General features: G+C 36.9%; 1 protein-coding gene across 3 annotated transcripts in view; it reads right to left on the reverse strand.

The window, feature by feature from the left end:
* KBTBD12 (kelch repeat and BTB domain containing 12) overlaps nt 1-19,931 on the reverse strand; it is an 89,907-nt gene that overhangs the window by 11,397 nt on the left and 58,579 nt on the right. Inside the window, exons 5-6 of one of the 3 annotated variants that reach the window (XM_066352206.1) lie at nt 16,308-16,505; nt 5,579-5,614 (exon numbers count right to left, since the gene is read on the reverse strand). In XM_066352206.1, coding sequence (XP_066208303.1) covers nt 5,579-5,614; nt 16,308-16,505 — 234 coding nt within the window. Of the gene's footprint in view, nt 1-5,578; nt 5,615-9,650; nt 9,774-16,307; nt 16,506-19,931 lie in introns of those variants that run through there. The other 2 variants (XM_066352208.1, XM_066352207.1) reach the window with 2 other exon arrangements.

Consider the following 19,931-nt stretch of genomic DNA (forward strand, 5'->3'; position numbering starts at 1 on the left):
TTTCAATGTCTTATAATTTTCTGAGCACAAATCTTTTACATCTTTGGTTAAATTTAATCCTAAGTACTTCATTTTTTTTGCTGCAATAGTAAATGGAATTGTTTCCTTAAATTCTCTCTGACAGTTTATGGGTTTATTAAAATGCAATTGATTTCTGAATATTAATTTTATATCTTCTCATCTTGCTGACTTCATTTATCAGGTCTAGTAGATTTTTGGCTGAGACTTTAGGGCAGGCATCCCCAAACTATGGCCCGCGGGCCGCAATGTGGCCCCCTGAGGCCATTTATCCAGCCCCCACTGCACTTCTGGAAGGGGCACCTCTTTCATTGGTGGTCAGTAAGAGGACTACTGTATTTGGCAGCCCTCCAACAGTCTGAGGGACAGTGAACTGGCCCCCTGTGTAAAAAGTTTGGAGACCCCTGCTTTAGGGGATTCTGTGTACAGTATCATGTCAGCATATAATGAGTTTAATTCTTTTCCAATTTAAATACCTTTTATATTTTTCCTCTTGTCAAATTGCTGTGGCTAGGACTTCCAGTGCTATGCTGAATGAAAATGGTAAAAGGGACACCTTGTGTTGTTCCTGATCTTAAGCAGATTGCTTTTAACTTTTGAATATGGTGTTGGCTGTCATTTTCTCATATATGGCCTTTGCTATGTTGAGGTATGTTCCCTGTATTATTACTTTGCTGAGAGTTTTGATCATAAATGGGTGTTGGATTTTATCACATGCTTTTTCTGCATCTGTTGAGATAATTATGTGATTTTAATCCTTCATTTAGTTTGTGTGCTGAATCACGTTTATTGATTTGCAAATATTGTACCCGCCTTGATTCTCCAGAATAAATCCCAGTTGATCATGATATATTATCTTTTTAATGTATTGCTGGATCTGGTTTGCTAACATTTTGTTTAGAATTTTAGAATCTATGTTCATCAGGGATATTGGCCTATAGTTTCTTTGTAGTGTCTTTATCTGCTTTTGGAATTAGGATAATGCTTGCCTCATAAAATGAGCTTGGAAGTCTTCCCTCCTCTTGAAATTTTTGGAATAGCTTGAGAAGGATAGAACTAGTTCTTCTTTGAATGTTTGGTAATATTCATCTGTGAAGCCTTCCCATCCAAGACTTGTTTGCTGGAAGTTGGTTGATATTCATTTGTTGTAATTGGTCTGCTCAGGTTTTCTGATTCTTCCAGATTGAGTTTTGGAAGATTGTATGTTTCTAGAAATTTATCCATTTCACCCAGCTTGTCTAATTTTTTGGCATATGGTTCTTCACATCAGTTGTTACTTCTCCTCTTTCATTTCTAATTTTATTTATTTGGGTCCACTCTCTTTTTTACTTGATGAGTCTGGTTAAAGGTTTATCAATCTTGTTTACTTTTTCAAAGAATCAGCTCTTGGTTTTATTGATCTTTTGTATAATTTTTTAGCTTATATGTCATTTATTTCTACTTTGATCTTGTTATTTCTTCCTTATACTTCCTCTGGACTTTATTTGTTGTTCTTTTCCTAGTTCTTTTAGGTGAAGGGTTAGATTGTTTATTTGAGATTTTTCTTGGCCCTTAAGGTATGCCTGCAATGCTATGAACTACCCTCTCAGGAGTGCTTGCACTGTGACCCATAGATTTAGGGTTGTTGTATGTTCATTTCTATTTGTTTCAAGGAAATGTTTGATTATTCCTTGATTTCATTGTTAACCCATTTTTTATTTAATAACTTGCTATTTAGCCTTCAAATAAATGCTTTTCAGATTTCCTATTGTAGTTGATTTCTAGTTTCATGGTCATTGTGGTCATAGAAGATGCTTGATATGATTTAAATCTTTTTAAATTTATTGAGACTTGTTTTATGTTCTAACATGTGGTCTACCCTAGAAAATGTACCATAAGCACTTGAAAAGAATGTGTATTCTGAGATGACATTAGCGTAATGGTGGTTTGAGAGATATCTTTTATTTCTCCCCTTAAAATTTTAAGAAACTGAACAGGTATAACTCAGTGAATAAACCCCTGCTGACCTCACAGATGTGCCTGAAAGAAAGATCTACCCATTGAATCGACCAAATGTGGGAAGGGTAAAAAGATGGGGGGTGGGGTGGGAGATAAGAAGTATTTGTGGTCAGGCTCCAGAGAGGAGAGAAACCCAAAGTGACTGGATCTCCTTCTGCCTGGAGGAGTGGAGAGATTGGGGGAAATTTGGTGTGATACTGAATCAAAGCAGCAGAGCATAGGGTCACTGCCAAAGTATGCCTGCAGCCTGCCCTAAGACAGAGACATAAAAATACAAAGTGTGCCCCTCCAAGCCTCCCAGATACCGTCTCCCTCTATTTGCAGGTGTAGAGAGTGGCAGCGACATAGGTGCACTATATCTGGTACCCTGCTCCATTGGGACACAGGGTGGAGCATTCAGAGGCCTAAGACTGCCATTGCTAAAGTGGTAAAGCCCTCACAAGTCCCACCCATCACCATGACTGCAGCCCCACCTCCACCTCCACCTTTGTGACAACAGCTTCTCAGCAGAGTTCATAGAGAGTTGAAAATTATAATTCATGTGCCACCTACCTGAAAAAAAAAAACCCAGAAAAATCTCTTGGAAAATTTTTCTTCTAATTTTCTGTTCTTTAGTTTTTGTTGTTCTATTGGTTTTTGATTATAGTTTTTTAGTATTTTTTTTGTCTTTTGTGCTTTTTCTCTTTAATTTAATTTTATTTTTAAATTCATTTTTATCTTTACTTGTTAGTTTTTTCTTGATTTATTAACAATACCACTCTCAAATGCCCTCAAGGCAGAATAAGAGGAATACCATGACTACCCAAGAAAGAGACACAGTTCAGAAAGAAAATGAAAAATCTCCAGAAAACAACCTCAATCACATGGATACCTTGGAGATAGATAGAATTTTCAAAACTGAAGTTCTGATAATACTCAGTGAGATGTGAGAGAACATCAATAGGACACTTAATGAGCTCAGAAAACAAAATGAATACCTCACCAAGGAGATTAAAACTTTTAAAACAGAGATGATGAACTCAATACGTGAATTAAAAATGAACTAGCAAGTTTAGCTAATAGAATAGGCCAGATAGAGGACAGAATTGTGACATCAAAAACAGGCAACTAGAGATGATACACAAGGAAGAAGAGAGACTCAAGAAGAAAAAAAATGAGAGTTTACAAGAATTGTCTGACTTCATCAGAAAGGGCAATATAAGAATAATGGGTATATCAGAAGAAGAAAAGGAAAAGAGACTAGAGAGCTTATTCAAACAAATAATTGATTAGAAATTTCTAAAGCTAAGGAAAGAGATAGACCTTCAAATCCAGGAAGAAAACAGAACACCTTGCTACCTCAACCCAAACAGGCCTTCTTCAAGTCACATTGTAATAAAACTATCAAAGATCAATGACAAAGAAAGAACCCCCAGAGTAATCAGAGAAAAGAACTTCACATATAAAGGAAGGCCCATCAGGTTATCATCAAACTTCTCAGTAGAAACTCTAAAAAGACAGAAGGTAGCGAACATAAACTTTCAAAGAAATTAAAGAGAAAAAGTATAAGTGAAGAATACTAAATTCAGAAAAGTTGTCCTTTAAATATGAAGGAGAAATAAAAATTTTTCTAGACATATAGAAGTTGAGAGAATTTACACCAGAAAGACCCACTGCAGGAAATACTCAAGGGGGTTATTCTACCAGATACAAAGAACAAAACTACAAGTAAAAACTTCAAAAAGTTTACAATGTAAATAAGGATAATCCTTGACAACAAAAACATAAAAGGGGAAGGGATAAAGGTATAAAGTAGCAAAAGAGGATGGAATGAAGAAGCACTCATAAGACAAAGGACTTTTCTATATATGAATCTTTTTTCCCTTCAATAACCTAATGGTAACCAACCATGAGAAAAACAAAACTGAAATACATAGCTAAAAAAGGAGAAAATAGAGGAAAGAAGCATGGAATGCTTCACCCAAAAACAAAACAAAAACAAAATAAAAAACAACAAACAAACAAACAAACAAAAACAACTGACAGAAAATTAAAAGAAAAGAACTAAAGGAGGCACAGAGCTACCAGAAAAGAAAAAAAAAGGTTACAGGAAATCCTCAAGCATCAATAATTACCCTAAATATAAATGACTGGACTCACCAATAAAGAAGCACAGAGTAGTAGATTGGATCAAAATAAAAATCCAAGCATATGCTGCCTTGAAGAGACACATTTAAGCTGCAAGGACAAAGGCAGACTCAAAGTGAAAGATTGGAAAATGATTCTCCAAGCAAATAATACCCAAAGAAAAGCACATGTAGCCATACTAATATCTGACAATGCTGACTCAAGACAACAAAGGTAACAAGAAGCAAAGATGGACATTTTATAATGATAGAGGGGACATTGTGTCAAGAAGACATAAAGCATTAATAAGCATGCACTGAATCAGGGAACACCAAAATATATATGGCATCTATTAACATCTAAAAATAGAGAGACAAAAATGCAATCATAGCTGGAGATCTCAACACACCATCAATGGCATTAGATAGATCATGCAAACAGAAAATCAATAAGGAAATATTGGTCTTAAGTGACGCATTAAACAAGATGGACATATTATAGATATTTATAGAACATTTTATCCGAGAACATCAAAGTATACATTCTTTTCCAGTGTGTATGGACATTCTTAAGTACAGACCATATATTGGGCCACAAGTCTAACCACAACAGACTCAAGAAGGTTGAAATGATACCAAGCATCTTCTCTGACATAGGTTCTGAAATTAGAATTCAACTGCAGGAAAAAAGTAAAGATACCCCAAAAATGTGGAAATTAAACAACATACTTCTAAGAAATGACCGGGTCAAAGAATAACTAAAAGAAGACATTAAAAGATATATACAAATGAAATTGACAACATGACATATGAAAACTTCCAAGATACACCTGAACAGTTGATGAAGCAGTGGATAAAGCATCAGCCTGGGATGCTGAGGACCCAGGAACAAAAAACCCTGAGGTTGTCAGCTTGAATGTGGGCTCATGAGCTTGAGTGCAGGCTCACTATTTTGGGCATGGGATTATAGATATGAAGCCATGGTTACTGGCTTGAAGCCCAAGGTAGCTGGCTCGAGCAAAAGGTCACTGGCTTGTCTAGAGCCTTTTGGTCAAGGCACATATAAGAAAGCAATCAATTAACAAAAAGGTGCTGCAATTATGAGTTGATGCTTCTCCACTCTCTCCCTTCCTGTCTGTCTCTCTCTGGTGTGCAAAAACCAACCAACCAAACAAACAGAAACTTTTGGGAGTTAGCAAAAGCAGTAATAAGAGGAAGTTCTATCATTACAGGCTTATATAAAGAAACAAGAGAGATCCCAAGTAAATGACCTACCATTGCATATGAAACTACTAGAAAAAAAAGAACAAAGGCAATCCAAAGTCAGCAGAACAAAGGAAATAATAAAAATTTGAGCAGAACTAAATTAAATAAACAAAAAAAAATTATAAAAAATACAACAAAAAGCTGGTTCTTTGAAAAGGCCAATACAATTGAAAACTCCTGGCTAGACTTACCAAGGAAAAAAGAGAAACGACTCATATAAACAAAATCTGAAATGAAAGAGGAGAAATACATTATAAATATAAAAATGATCATAATAGAATATTATGAAAAATTATATGCCACCAAATTCAACAATCTAGAAGAAATGAATGTTTCAAGAACCAATCTTCCTAGCCTGAGTCACAAAAAAAGTGGAAAACCTAAATAGACTAATAAGCAGGGAGTAAATAGAAACAGCTATCAAAAACTTACCCCAAAATAAAAGTCCAGGATAAGATTGCTACACTAGTAATTTTTCCAAACTTTCAAAGAAGATTTGGTACTTATCCTTCTCAAAATCTTCCAAAAAATATAAGATGAAGCAATGCTCCCTGACACATTTGATGAGGCCAATATAACCTTGATACCAAAACCTGGCAAGGACAATACAAAAAAGAAAACTATAGATCAACATCTCCAATGAATACAGATTCAAACATCTTAAACAAAACATTAGCAAAATGAGTACAACAATACATTAAAAAATAATACATCATGATTAAGTGGAATTCATTCTAGGAGCACAAGGATGGTTCAACATATGCAAATTGATCAACATAATACACCATATCGACAAAACAAAGAAGGAAAATCATATGATTCTGTCAATAGATTCAGAAAAGGCATTTGATAAGATATGTCATCCATTTATGTTAAAAATACTCAATAAAATGGGTATAGAAGGAAAGTACCTTAACATAATAAAGGCCATTTAAGATAAACCATCAGCCAATATAATACAAAATGGAGAAAACCTGAAAGCTTTTTCTTTACAATCAGGAACAAGACAAGGCTTCCCATACTTTCCATTCTTATTAAACATAGTTCTGGAAGTTTTAGCCAGAGAAATCAGGCAAGAGAAAGAAATAAAGGCATCCATATGGGAAAGAAGAGGTAAAGGTATCACTTTTTGCAGATGACAGGATCCTGTATATAGAAAACCCCAAAGACTCCACTGAAGAATTATTAGAAACAATAAATAAATACAGTAATGTCATGGGTTACAAAATTAATATACACAAGTCTAAGGCTATCTTATATACCAACAATGAAATTTCAGAAAATAAATTAAAAACATACAATTTGTTTAAACATTGCAACAACAAAAAATACCTAAGGACAAACTTAATAAGGATGTGAAAAGGACCTATATACTGAAGAGTAGAAAGCATTATTAAAGCAATTGAAAAAGACAATGAAATGGAATAATATTCCATGCTCATTGATTAGAGGAATAAACATAATTAAAATGGCCATATTACCCAAAGCAATATAAAATCTAATGCAATCACCATTAGATTTCCAATGTAATTTTTAAAAGAAATAGGGCAAAAGTTCACCAGATCTTATGAAGCCACAATAGACTCTGAATACCCAAAGCAATTTTGAGAAAAAGAAATGGAGCTGGATGTATCACACAACCTGATTTCACATTATAGTTCAGAGTCATGATAATCAAAACAGCATCATATTTGCACAAAAACAGACAAATGAACCATTGGAACAGAATGAAGATCACAGAAATAAAACCACATGTATATGGATGAATGATCTTTGACGAAGGAGCCTAAATCACACAATGAAGAAAATAATGCTTCTTCAATAAATGGTGCTTGGAAAATTGGAAAGCCACATGCAAAGGAATGAAACTTGACTACAGTTTGTTCTCATGCACAATAATTAATTCAAAATGGATCAAAGACCTGAACATAAGACCTGAAACAATAAATTACATAAAAGAAAACACCAGCACTAAATTTATGGACCTTAGCCATAGAAAACGTTTTATGAATAAGACTCAAAGGCAAGGGAAGTAAGGGCAACAATAAATGAATGGGACTAAATCAAATAAAAAGCTTCTTCACAGCAAAATAAACCTACAACAAAACAAAAATCAGCCAAACAAATGGGAGTTGATATTCAGAATCAAAAGCTCCAATAAAGGATTGATATCCGAAATATATAATAAACACAGAAAACAACAAACAAGTAAACAATCCAATTAAAAATGGTGAAAGGGCCTGACCAGGTGGTGGCACAGTGGATACAGCATCGGTCTGGGATGCGGAGGACCCAGGTTCGAGACCCTGAGGTCGCCAGCTTGAGCGTGGGCTCATCTGGCTTAAGCAAAAAGCTCACCAGCTTGGACCCAAGGTCAATGGCTCGAGCAAGGGGTTACTCGGTCGGCTGAAGGCCCGCAGTCAAGGCACATATGAGAAAGCAATCAATGAACAACTAAGTGTTGCAACGAAAAACTGATGATTGATGCTTCTCATCTCTCCGTTCCTGTCTGTCTGTCCCTATCTATGCCTCTCTCTGACTCTCTCTCTGTTCCTGAAAAAAAAAAAAAAAAAAAAAGAAGTAAAAATGGTGAAAGGAACTGAACAGACACTTCTCCCAAAAGGACATACAAATGACCAACAGGTATATGAAAAGATGCTCATCTTTGCCAGCCATTAGAGATATGCAAATCAAAACTACAATGAAATGCCACCTTACACCTGTTATATGGGCAGGTTTACTTATGTCTGTTTACTTATCAACAAGACAAGTAAAAACAAGTGTTGGGAAAACTATGAAGAAAAAGGAACCTTCATTCCTGCTGGTAGGAATGTAAACTGGTACAACCATAATAGAAAAAAGTATGGTGTTCCTCAAAATATTAAAAATATAACTACTGAAGGGATTTCAAGATTGCAACCAACTACCATCTCCCAGGACAAAATCGGAGTACAATTAAATTTAAGAACAATCATGTTGAAAAACCAACTTTGGACTAAATGAATATAAATCCATAACTAATGTTTTACAAGGCCACATTGAAAAATGTAAGAAGGGCAGAGACGTGAAAAGGTCTGGCCCACTCCCAGGAGTGAGTGGCAGCAGAAGGTTTGTTGGGATTCCCAGCTGCAGGGAGGTTTGCCCTGAGTGGTTGGTGGGGGTTCTAAGTCCGAGACCAGGCACCCAGACTAGAGCACTAGAGTCTAGAAGAGGTGCTCACACAGCATTTGGTGGTGAAAAGAGTTCTCAGAAATGCAGGCACCATCTTAAAGGGCCTACACAGTAAATCTCATTCATAGCCACTTACCTGGGGCCCTGGTGGAGGGAAGGCTGAGAGGACTGGAGTTGCATAAGGAGAATGTGAAGTCAGTGGCCCAGGGAGAGACACTGGGGGATGGGCACTGGAACCCCTGTGCCAAGTCATTCTCCAGGGCAGCAGTCACCATATTTCTTGGAAAGAGCAGTCCCCACAGTGTGGCATCATCTTGGGGGAAAGTAAATGCCTCACTCTTGGGAATCTCTCTTGCCCCACCCTATGAAGATAGATCTGTTCTGAGAAGTAAGCCAGGAAGCAGGGCATGTGTTAGTGACTACATTTCTTGGTGTTGAGGTCATAGTTTTTCTCCATACTTTCCCAAGATATGACTGGTGCTTCCCCTTCATGGGAGATTCAGTAGAAACTGTCTGGACTGTGGGAAAACCAGATGAGCCCATGCTCAAGCTGGCAACCTCGGGGTCTCGAACCTGGGTCCTTGGCATCCCAGTCCGATGCTCTATCCACTGTGCCACCGCCTGGTCAGGCAAGAATGTTTTATATTTTTAACATTATTATTTTTTTAATTAAAGATTTGTCTGCAAGCCAGAAACAGCTGTCAAAAGATCCACATCTGGCTTGCGAGCCATAGGTTCCTGACCCCTGCTCTATGACTTGGATTGGGAAACTTTAGTTAAAGACCCTGAGTGAATGTCTCTTGGATGAAAACACCTAGAAGTTGTGTGAATGAGTGACCTTTGTGCAAACACAAAGGAATGCATGTGAATGGGCTTTAGAAAATTAGCCTAGAGGTTCTAGAGATTGCCCCTCCATTTGTGATTGTTAATTAGCAAAAGAAAAAGAATGTACTAACCCAAATTAGCCCTTTCTCTAAGTAAGCAAAAAGTCTATTAGTTATTCTTTCACCTTATCACAAGATCTCCCTCCTTTGTAATCCTGTTACCTTTGTTCTGCTTCTGATCAATAAAAGCTGTGGGAAAGGAACATTCAGGTCTTCTTTGCCTCTCTTGGCAGACCTCTGCCTCTTCCTCTCGACATCAGTTTGTGTCTTGAGTAGGTTTATTCCATGGGACACTGGTAGTTCCCAGCAGACTGGAGGACTACAGTAACAACTGATATCACAGAAATACAGAGGAATGTAAGAAAATACTATAAAGATACAAATGCCAAAGAATTGGACAAACTAGGCAATATGCATAAATTCCTAGCAACATACTATCTTCCAAAACTGAATCTGGAAAAATCATAAAACCTAATCAGACTGATTACAACAAAGGCTATGATAATAGAGAAAGATATTTCATAATGATAAAGGGATAAATCCTATAAGAAGACATAACCCTTGTAAACATTTACGTAGCCACCATAGGATTACCTAAATATTATATATATATATAAGGTAAATGTTAGCAGACATAAAAGGAGAGATTGACAGTAATATAGTCATAGTCGGGGTTTTCAATACCTCATTGACAGCAATGGATACATCATCTAGACAGAAAATGCACAAAGAAATAGTGGCTTTAAGCCACACAGCAGACAAGATGAATTAATTGATATTTTTAGAATTTTTTATCCCAAAGCAGCAGAATATACATTCTTTTCAGGGGCACGTAGAACATATATCAGGCTACAAAACAAATCTCAATAAATTTATAGATTGGAACCATATGGAGAATAATCTAAGAACACAATAGTATGAAACTGGGTATCAATTACAAGAAAAAAAAACACAAAAAATGCACAAAAATGTAGAGGTTAAATAAAATGCTACTAAACAATGAGTGTGTTATCATTAAGATCAAGATAGTAATGAAAAAAATACCTTGAGACAAATGAAAATGAAAACACAATATAATGGACACAGAGAAAGAAGTCCTAAGAGGAAAATTTATAGCATTACAAGGCTACCTATAAAAGAACAATCTCAAATAAACAACTAACTTTACACCTAAAGAAGCTAGAAGAACAAAAATAAAGATCAAAGTGAGTAGAAAAAACGAAATAATAAAACTCAGAGTGAGGGGGAGGTGGAGGGGCACAAAGAAAACTAGATAGAAGGTGACGGAGGACAATCTGACTTTGGGTGATGGGTCTGCAACATAATTGGTTGACAAGATAACATTGACATGTTTTCTTTGAACATATGTACTCTGCTTTATTGATGTCACCCCATTAAAATTAATAAAAATTTATTTATAAAAAAACAAAACTTAGAATGAAAATAAATAAAATAATGTTAAAAAAATCCAAAAGTCCAATGAAAGCTGAGCTGGGTCTTCAAAAATATAAACAAGTTTGATACAAACCTTTAGCCAGACTCATAAAGAGAAAAACAGAGGACCCAAATAAGTAAGATTGAAGTGAAGGAGGAGAAGTGAGAATGATATCACAGAAATACAAAGAGTTAGAAGAAGATACAGTGAAATGGATGACCTGGAAGAAATGGATAAATTCCTGTAAAGAAATGGATAAATTCAGTCTCCCAAGACTGAATCAAGAAAAATAGAAAACCTGAACAAAAAAAATTGCTACCAGTGAAATATGATCAGTAATAATAATAATAAACCTCCTAATAAACAAAAGTCATGGATCAGATGGCTTTATAGGTGAACTTTACAAAACATTTAAAATTAACATGTATTCTTCTCAAACTATTCCAAATTTTCAAGAAGAGTGAAGACTCCCAAGCTCATTTTACAAGGCCATTATTATTCTGAATACAAAAGCAGAGAGACATTACAAAAAGGAAAATTATAGGCCAATATCCCAGATGAACATGATCAAGTAGGATTTATTTCTGGAGTGCAAGGTTGGTTCAATATCCACAATCAATTGACATTATATACAACATAAACAAGATAAAGGATAAAAATTGCATGATCATATCAACTGATGCATAAAAACCATTTGACAAAATTCAGCATCCATTTATAACAAAAAGTCTCAGCATGGGAATAGAAGAAACATACCTCAACATAATAAAGGCCATACCTGGCAAACTCACAGCTATCATTATAGTCAATAGGTAACAGCTAAAAACCTATTAAGATCAAGAATGAGACAAGGATGTCCACTTTTACCACTTTTCCTCAACGTAGTATTCAGACAAGAATAAATATAAAAGTTCTCCAAAATGGAAAGAAGTAAACCCATTATTACAGTGGTACCTTGAGATATGAGTTTAATTCGTTCGGTAACCGAGCTCATAAGTCAGTCAACTCGTATATCAAACAAATTTTTCCCATTTAAAATAACTGAAATAGATTTAATCCATTCCAGCCCTGTGAAACATCCCCAAACCATCCTAAATTATGAAAAAAGACATGTTTTTAATTAAGAAACACACACGTATACTTTACCAATGCATAACAAAATATATGAAATAAAAGAAAAAAAGTGTTATTTAGTACTGTATTCTTACCTTGGAAACAGACGAATGTGGCTAATGAAGGTGAATGGTGGAGGAAGAGGGAGGGAAGAAGGGATGCAGGCACTGTAGACACGAAAACTAAAACTCCACTTTCTTAATACTAAATGTAAACTAAAACTGCATTTTCTTTAAACAAAATGAAAACTGCACATTCTTTACTTAAAATGAAACCACAAAAATTTAATTGTAAAAAATGCACTTTTTAAACTTTAAACTTAACCTAAGCTTAACATTACATATTTTTCATTTAATCATCACCTGTTTTTGCCTTTTTGGCTGCACTTTTGGCACTTTCACTTGCAGGACTTTTGAATAAAAATCTATCCAAAGAGGTTTGCTTTTGCCTGCCTTTTAAAATGTTATGGAAATGTGACAAACAAGTGTCATTAAAAAGTGCTGAAGCACAACCAGTTAAAACTTTTTCTGGGTGTTTCTTTTCAATAAAACTTGAAAGCTTCTCCCACATTGCCAGCATGTCTTTAATTTCACTTGTAGAAATCACTTCCTCCGATTCTACCTCCTCCTCACTACTAATCTCTTGTAGAAGCTCCGTATGTTGCATCATCTGTAGCTCCTTCAACTCCTCAGTTGAGAGTTCCTCCACATGTTCCTTGACGAGCTCGTTTATGTCACCCTCATCTACTTCCAGATCCATTGACTTTCCGAGGGACACAGTCTCCTCCAATGCTTCCACCTTGGTCTTGGTCTCTGGTTCAAATCTTTCAAAGTCCCTGTCTGCAACAACTGCCATAACTTTTTCCATGCTGAGTTCAAGGTTCTTCTTGTAACTTCTTGCCATGCCAAGTCAATAATGCATAAACATATCACAATGTTATAGTGATCTTTCCAAAACTCTCGAAGGGTTAGAATTGTATTCTCAGTCACCTCAAAGCAGCGGAGGAACAAGTGCTTTGTGTAAAGCTTTTTAAAGTTGAAAATGACCTGCTGATCCATAGGTTGCAAGATTGAAGTTATGTTGGGTGGGAGGTAGAGGACTTTCACAAATTTGAACTCATCGAGAATGTCATCTTCAAGACCAGGTGGGTGGGCTGGAGCATTATCAAGGATTAGTAATGCTTTCATCAGGAGTTTATTTTCTTGAAGATATTTCTTCACTGCAGTACCAAAGACGAGATTTACCCATTCAATAAAAAACTGCTGCGTAACCCATGCCCTAGCATTGGTGTGCCACATAACCTGCAGTTTTTCTCTAAGAATCTTGTGAGTCTTAAAGTCTCAAGGATTTTCAGAATGATACACTAGCAGTGGCTTTACTTTATAGTCACTGCTAGCATCTGCACAAAATGCAAGGGTCAGACGGTCCTTTATGGGTTTATGGCCTGGCAGTTTCTTCTCCTCTGCAGTGATGAAAGTCCTCCAGGGCATTTTTTCCCCAAAACAATCCTGTTTCATCACAGTTGAACACTTGTTAGAGGATGTAGCCTGCCTTTGCGATAAGCGCAGCAAAATGTGTGATGTACTCCTCAGCTGCCTTAACATCAGCACTTGCAGCTTCACCATGCCTCACCACCAAGTGGATACCAGATCTCTTCTTGAAATTTTCAAACCAGCTGTGACTTGCCTTAAACGTATCTTCTGCTGCCTCTTTTGAGGTTGATGGTTCTTTCTTCTTCAAGTTGCCGCAAATAATACGTGCCTTTTCATGTATTTCAGTCTCCATCACTGTATCTCCTGCCAGCTCTTTCTCTTTTACTCACACTAGCAGAAGCTTCTCCATTTCTTCATGGATATTTGTCCTTAATTGGGACAGAATTGTAGTTCCTTTTGCTGGATTTGCGCTTTTGATGGCATCCTTTTGTTTAAGGATGGTACAAATTGTAGCTGTATTGTGGTTGTACAGCTTTGCCAGTTCAATCACTCGTACACCATGCTCATGGTTTTTTATTATTTCTTGCTTTACTTCTATTGACATCATTCTCTTCTTCTCCTCACCAGTGTCCTTTACACTCACTTTCTTCAACCCCATGATAGCACACAAAAAAAGTTAGTAAAAAATGCAAAAATGATGCAAGAACAAGTACAGCACACAAGATTCGACTTGATTCTGTGGGTAACATGTGAGAAAGAATGAGATGCTGGTGTTGTGCTGCCAATACTGGACCCATGCGCCAATGCACCAACTAGCGGCAGCTTCCTGAATCACGACTTGTATCTTAAAATTTTGCTCGGATCTTGAACAAAAGTACGAACCGAGTCGTAGCTCATATCTTAAAAAATTTGTATGTTTGTCTGCTCATATCTCAAGGTACCACTGTATTTGCAGATGACATATAACACCAATAAAACTATCAGAACTGATAAATTCAGTAAAAATGTTGACACAAAATTAATATTGAGAAATCAATTGCATTTTTATGTAACAATAACAAAACTATCAGAAATTAAGCAAACCATCTCATTTACAATTGCAAAGAATACCTAGGAATAATTTAACGAAATAGGTAAGAGGCCTATACTACAAAAATTAGAAAACATTAAAGAAAGAAATTGAAGAAGATACAAATAAATTGAAATGTATATTATGCTCATGGATAGAAAAAAAAATTAACATTGTTAAAATGTCCATACTACCCAAGGCAAGAATAACCATAGATTCGATGCAATCCTTATGAAAATGACAGTGACACATTTCACAGAACTGGAACAAATAATTTTAAAATTTATATGAAACCACAAATGATCCTAAATAGCCATAGGAATATTGAGAAAGAAGAACAAAGTTGGAGGTATTATGTTACCTAATATCAAGCTATATGAAAGTATAGTAATGAAAATAGCATGATACTGGCATAAAAACAGACACATAGAATAATGAAACAGAGTAGAGAGCCCAGAAAGAAACCCATTTCTATATGGTCACAAAGAAGGCAAGAATGGACAATGAAGTAAAAACAGTCGATTCAATAAATGGTGTTGGAAAAATTGGACAGATACACACAAAAATGAAATTAGACTTCTTATACAATACACAAGAATAAGCTAAAAATGGATTAATGACTTAAATGTAAGACTCAAAACCATAAAACTCCTAGAAGAAAACATAGGTAGTAAACTCTTTGACATTGCTCTTAGTAATGTGTGTGTGTGTGTATGTGTGTGTGTGTGTGTGTGTGTGTGTGTGTGTGTGTGTGTGTGTGTATTTGCAAGGGAAACAAAAGAAAAAATAAATAGGACTACATCAAACTAAAGAATTTTTGCATAGGAAAGGAAACCATCAACTGAACAAAAGAACAACCTATCAATTGGGTGAAGGTATTTGCCAATGATACATCAGATAAGAGGTTAATATCCAAAATTTATTAAGAAGTCATATAACTAAAACTTCCCAAAACAAACAATCCAATAAAAAAATGGGCAGAGGACCTGAATAGACATTTTCCCAAAAAAGAAAATACAAATGGCCAATAGATGTAAATATATAGATGCTCAATGTCACTAATTAAAGAAATGAGGTATCACCTCTCACCTGTCAGAATGGCTCTCATCAATAAATCTACCAACAACAAGTGCTGGTGAGGATGTGGAGAAAAGGGAACTTTTGTGCAAACAGGCACAACCACTATGAAAAACAGTATGGAGGTTTCTCAAAATGTTAAAAATGGTACTACCTTATGACCAGCAATTCCACTTCTAGGTATTTATCCAAAGAAATACAAAACACTAATTAGAAAAGACATATGCACCCCCTATGTTTAATGCAGTGTTATTTACAATAGCCAAGATATGGAAGCCACTTAAGTAGCCATCAATAGATGATATGATAAATACAGTACATATATACAATGTACATATATACAATGGACTATTAATTGGCCATAAAAAAGTGATCATTTGCAACAAAATAGATGGAGCTAATATTAAATGTCAATTGTAATTAAAAATAAAAATATTTTTTTATTTAGTCCTACAAGCAGGCATTCGCTTTCCCTTTCCCATTTTCCTCATATTTACATTATAAACTAGACTTTACTTTATTCTTATGGTATAGTTTGGAGTAAGCAGCTCCATTTTGTAGATATGAAAACTGAAGTTCAAAGGTTCACTGAGTTGCTCAAGGTAATTGAACACTAAAATTGGTGCTTTTGCCAGTGTTCATGCTGTTTTCAGGATTATTCTTTGGTGACTGGGTCAGTTAAGGGAAGTGAAATCAACACCAAAGGAGGTTATAAAACATTTAAAAACAGATCAATACCTGCTCCATGGAATCCCCCGCAGACATATAGCTTCCCGTCCACTGCTCCTGCATTGGTAGAATTGGTTCGAAGAGAGAGCAGGGAACTTGGCATAGCTGGACCCTCTCTCCAAAAGTCCCCATCAGCGTTATAGATCTCCACCACATCAAGGCACTTTCGAATCTGGCCTTTGTCTCGGCCTAAGCAGCCAATTCCACCTATAGAAAATGATACACAGAAATGAGATGACTAAGAACAGCCACTTCATTGTGAATAGCACCTCCTTCCTGCTCTGATTGTATAAGAGGTTTGTGGACCTTTGACCTTTCTCTTTCTTGCCTGGTACTAGTTCTAAGCAATAGTGATGCCCACTAGTTAGTTACTCCACAGTCAAATTTAATGTCATCTTTATTCAGTGCTCCATTTGCTTGTTCTTATGTGAGAGGCTGATTCCATTGCGGGCTTTATATTCTACACCCGTGGTCCCCAACCTTTTTTGGGCCATGGATTGGTTTAATGTCAGAAAATATTTTCACGGACCGGCCTTTAGGGTGGGACGGATAAATGCACAAAATAAAATTATGCGACCGGCGTAAAAACTGTGGTTTTTTTTTTTTTTTTTTTTATTTTTCTGAAGCTGGTAACGGGGAGAGACAGTCAGACAGACTCCCGCATGCGCCCTACTGGGATCCACCCGGCACGCCTACCAGGGGGCGACGCTCTGCCCACCAGGGGGCGATGCTCTGCTCCTCCGGGGCGTCGCTCTGTCCTGACCAGAGCCACTCTAGTGCCTGGGGCAGAGGCCAAGGAGCCATCCCCAGCGCCCGGGCCATCTTTGCTCCAATGGAGCCTCGCTGCAGGAGGGAAGAGAGAGACAGAGAGGAAGGAGAGGGGGAGGAGTGGAGAAGCAGATGGGCACTTCTCCTGTGTGCCCTGGCCGGGAATTGAACCTGGGACTTCTGCATGCCAGGCCGACGCTCTACCACTGAGCCAACCGGCCAGGGCAAACTGTGGTATTTTTAAATATAATTGTCGAACTTATGAGACAAGTGTCAAGACTGAGTCTTAGACGGATGTAACAGAGGGAATCTGGTCATTTTTAAAAAATAAAACATCGTTCAGACTTAAATATAAATAAAACGGAAATAATGTAAGTTATTTATTCTTTCTCTGCGAACTGGTACCAAATGGCCCACGGACCGGTACTGGTCCGCGGCCCGGGGGTTGGGGACCACTGTTCTACATTACTCAACACTGGTTGACACAATATGCACCCCTTTTAGAATAAGAACACCAGGTTTGAATGTGAGGGTAACTTGAGTCTGACATCTGCCTGATCATTAGCAATGATCTTGCTAGCTAGGGATGTGTTTTTTCCATTCCTCATCATTGCAAGCCTGTCTTTCCCTCTCTTCCTTAGTTGTATAAATTTTTCCCCATTAGGAAATGACCATTCTTTGGTAAATTTAAGGTTTGGGTGAAAAAGGAAGGCACCCAAGCTCAAATTCCCAGTTGCATCTTCCACTCTGGACGATACTGAGGAGCCCTGAGGAGCCACTGCGCCACCTCCCCCGCAGGTGTTGTAAAGTACCAAAAGCTACAGAATCAATATTAATATTTTAAGAGGCTTGAAGAACATTTTATTAATTTGGGTTAAGGTGTGCAAAGAAATTTTGTAAATAATCGCTGTACTGTGTGATTGGCATAAAACCAGGATGGCCCTGGGCATTGTATTGTAAATGCAAAGGGAAGGAAAACATGGATTCCCTGACATTCCACCACACCTGTGGGGAAAGGGGTGAATGGCTAGCCAGGTGCAGGAAGAGAAAAGCCAAAATAAACCTTTTCTTATAGTAATGAGCCATTTGCAGGCATTTGTCCCCACTGAAACTACCTCTCCCATGTGAATGCATATGGTTAATGTGTGTGACTCTGGACAAAGAGATGGCAGATAAACATTAGAAAATATAGGAATGCCTTTTAATATGTAAAGAGACATCTTTCTACCATTTTGTTGACTTGTAAATTTTGTTTTCTCCAAAATGATGTATGGCTTGAAAATTGAACATGGTCCTATCATGTTAAAGGGCATATGACTATAACCAATAATGATAAAGAACACCTAATTGCAATTTTTGCTTCTGTACTTCCCGCTTGCAAAACTATAAAAACTAGGTAAAACAAAGGCCCGGCGCACTCTCCCTCAGATTTCTGTCGAAGTTGCCGCTGCTTGGCCAAGCTAGACAATAAAGCTTTGGTGTGGAATTGACAGATTTTGTTCATGTCTTCAATGTTTCGAGTCCCTCCGGATTAGGCTTAACAATACAATTCATTCAATTGATATCACTGATTACCTAACATATATGCAAGGCAATGTGCTAAGTGACAAGGAGTTTAGAAAAATGAATAAGGCACGTTTCTTGCCACTGAGAAAAGAGCCATGTACGCAAATAAATGAAGGAGACCATGACAGGCACCTTAAAAGAGATATAAATTTGACTCAGTAGTCCAGAGACTATAATAGTAACAGAAACATCATTTACATAATTATGATTTTAAATACAACTCCCCATGAGGAAAGTAACTGTGTACAAATTTCCAATAGAGTATAATAAACACAAGTTTGTAAGTGGTCTGTTTTGTTCTCTTCTTCCAAGTCCCACAGTGAAAGTTCTTAAATGTCAAGGCCATATTTCCCGACCTGCAATATGGCTCCAGAGACTCAGGGAAATTCCCTGGAAGAAGAGACACTGTCATACTTGCCCATACTCCTTTCATGAGTGACTTCATTCTATGCGTACCCAATCTGATGACTTTGATCTGTATGACCAATCAAAAAACTTGAAAGTGCTGGCCTCAGGCTAAACCAGCTCTCTTTCCTATAGAGAGAACCCTACAAGAGTCATTGCATTTGTGGAGTATTGATTGGTGTTTGGCTGTGTTGCTTAAAGCAATATCAAAACTAAAGGTGCCTTGGCTAGATGGCTCAATTGGGTAAAACATTGTCCCCATACACCAAGGTTGCATGTTGGATCTCAGTCAGGTCATATTCAAGAATCAACCAATGAATACAGAAATAAGTGAAACCACTTGTTCAAAAGTTACAAAAACAAAATATAAAGTGGAAAATAAAAAAAAAAAAAACTGAAACACCTCTCTCTCTCTCCTTTCCTTTCTCTAAAATAAAAAAATTAAAATAAAAAAAATGGAAAATGAACCCCAAACTAAACTGCGCTGATCTCATGTCATCACTGTGACTAAACACCTTTTACCCATCATTGCACTAGTTAGATGGTATGTGCACCATCACCTGTTTTTTAATCTTTTCTCAGTACTGCATCCTCAGTACCTGCTACTGTGCCTGACACCTGTGGGCCTGGAATGAATGGAAGAATGAACCCAAGACTGATGGGAACAGCTATGTTCACCATGGTTGGGACTTATGCCAGGCATAAGGATGTGGAGCAAGAATTTTTTTTCTCTTGGAGTCTGTCCTGTTTCTATTTCAGTATGAATCTAGGTACAAGGCTATCAACTCAGGCAGTTTTAGCTACTTTTTCTCTTATGTGGCTGGATAAATAATTCAGCCCTTTAGAGTGCCAAGTCTGAGCTGCACTGTTTCCAAGGAGGGGACATGCTTGCCT

The sequence above is a fragment of the Saccopteryx leptura genome, chromosome 11 (genome assembly GCF_036850995.1).
Source record: "Saccopteryx leptura isolate mSacLep1 chromosome 11, mSacLep1_pri_phased_curated, whole genome shotgun sequence".
NCBI lineage: Eukaryota > Metazoa > Chordata > Mammalia > Chiroptera > Emballonuridae > Saccopteryx > Saccopteryx leptura.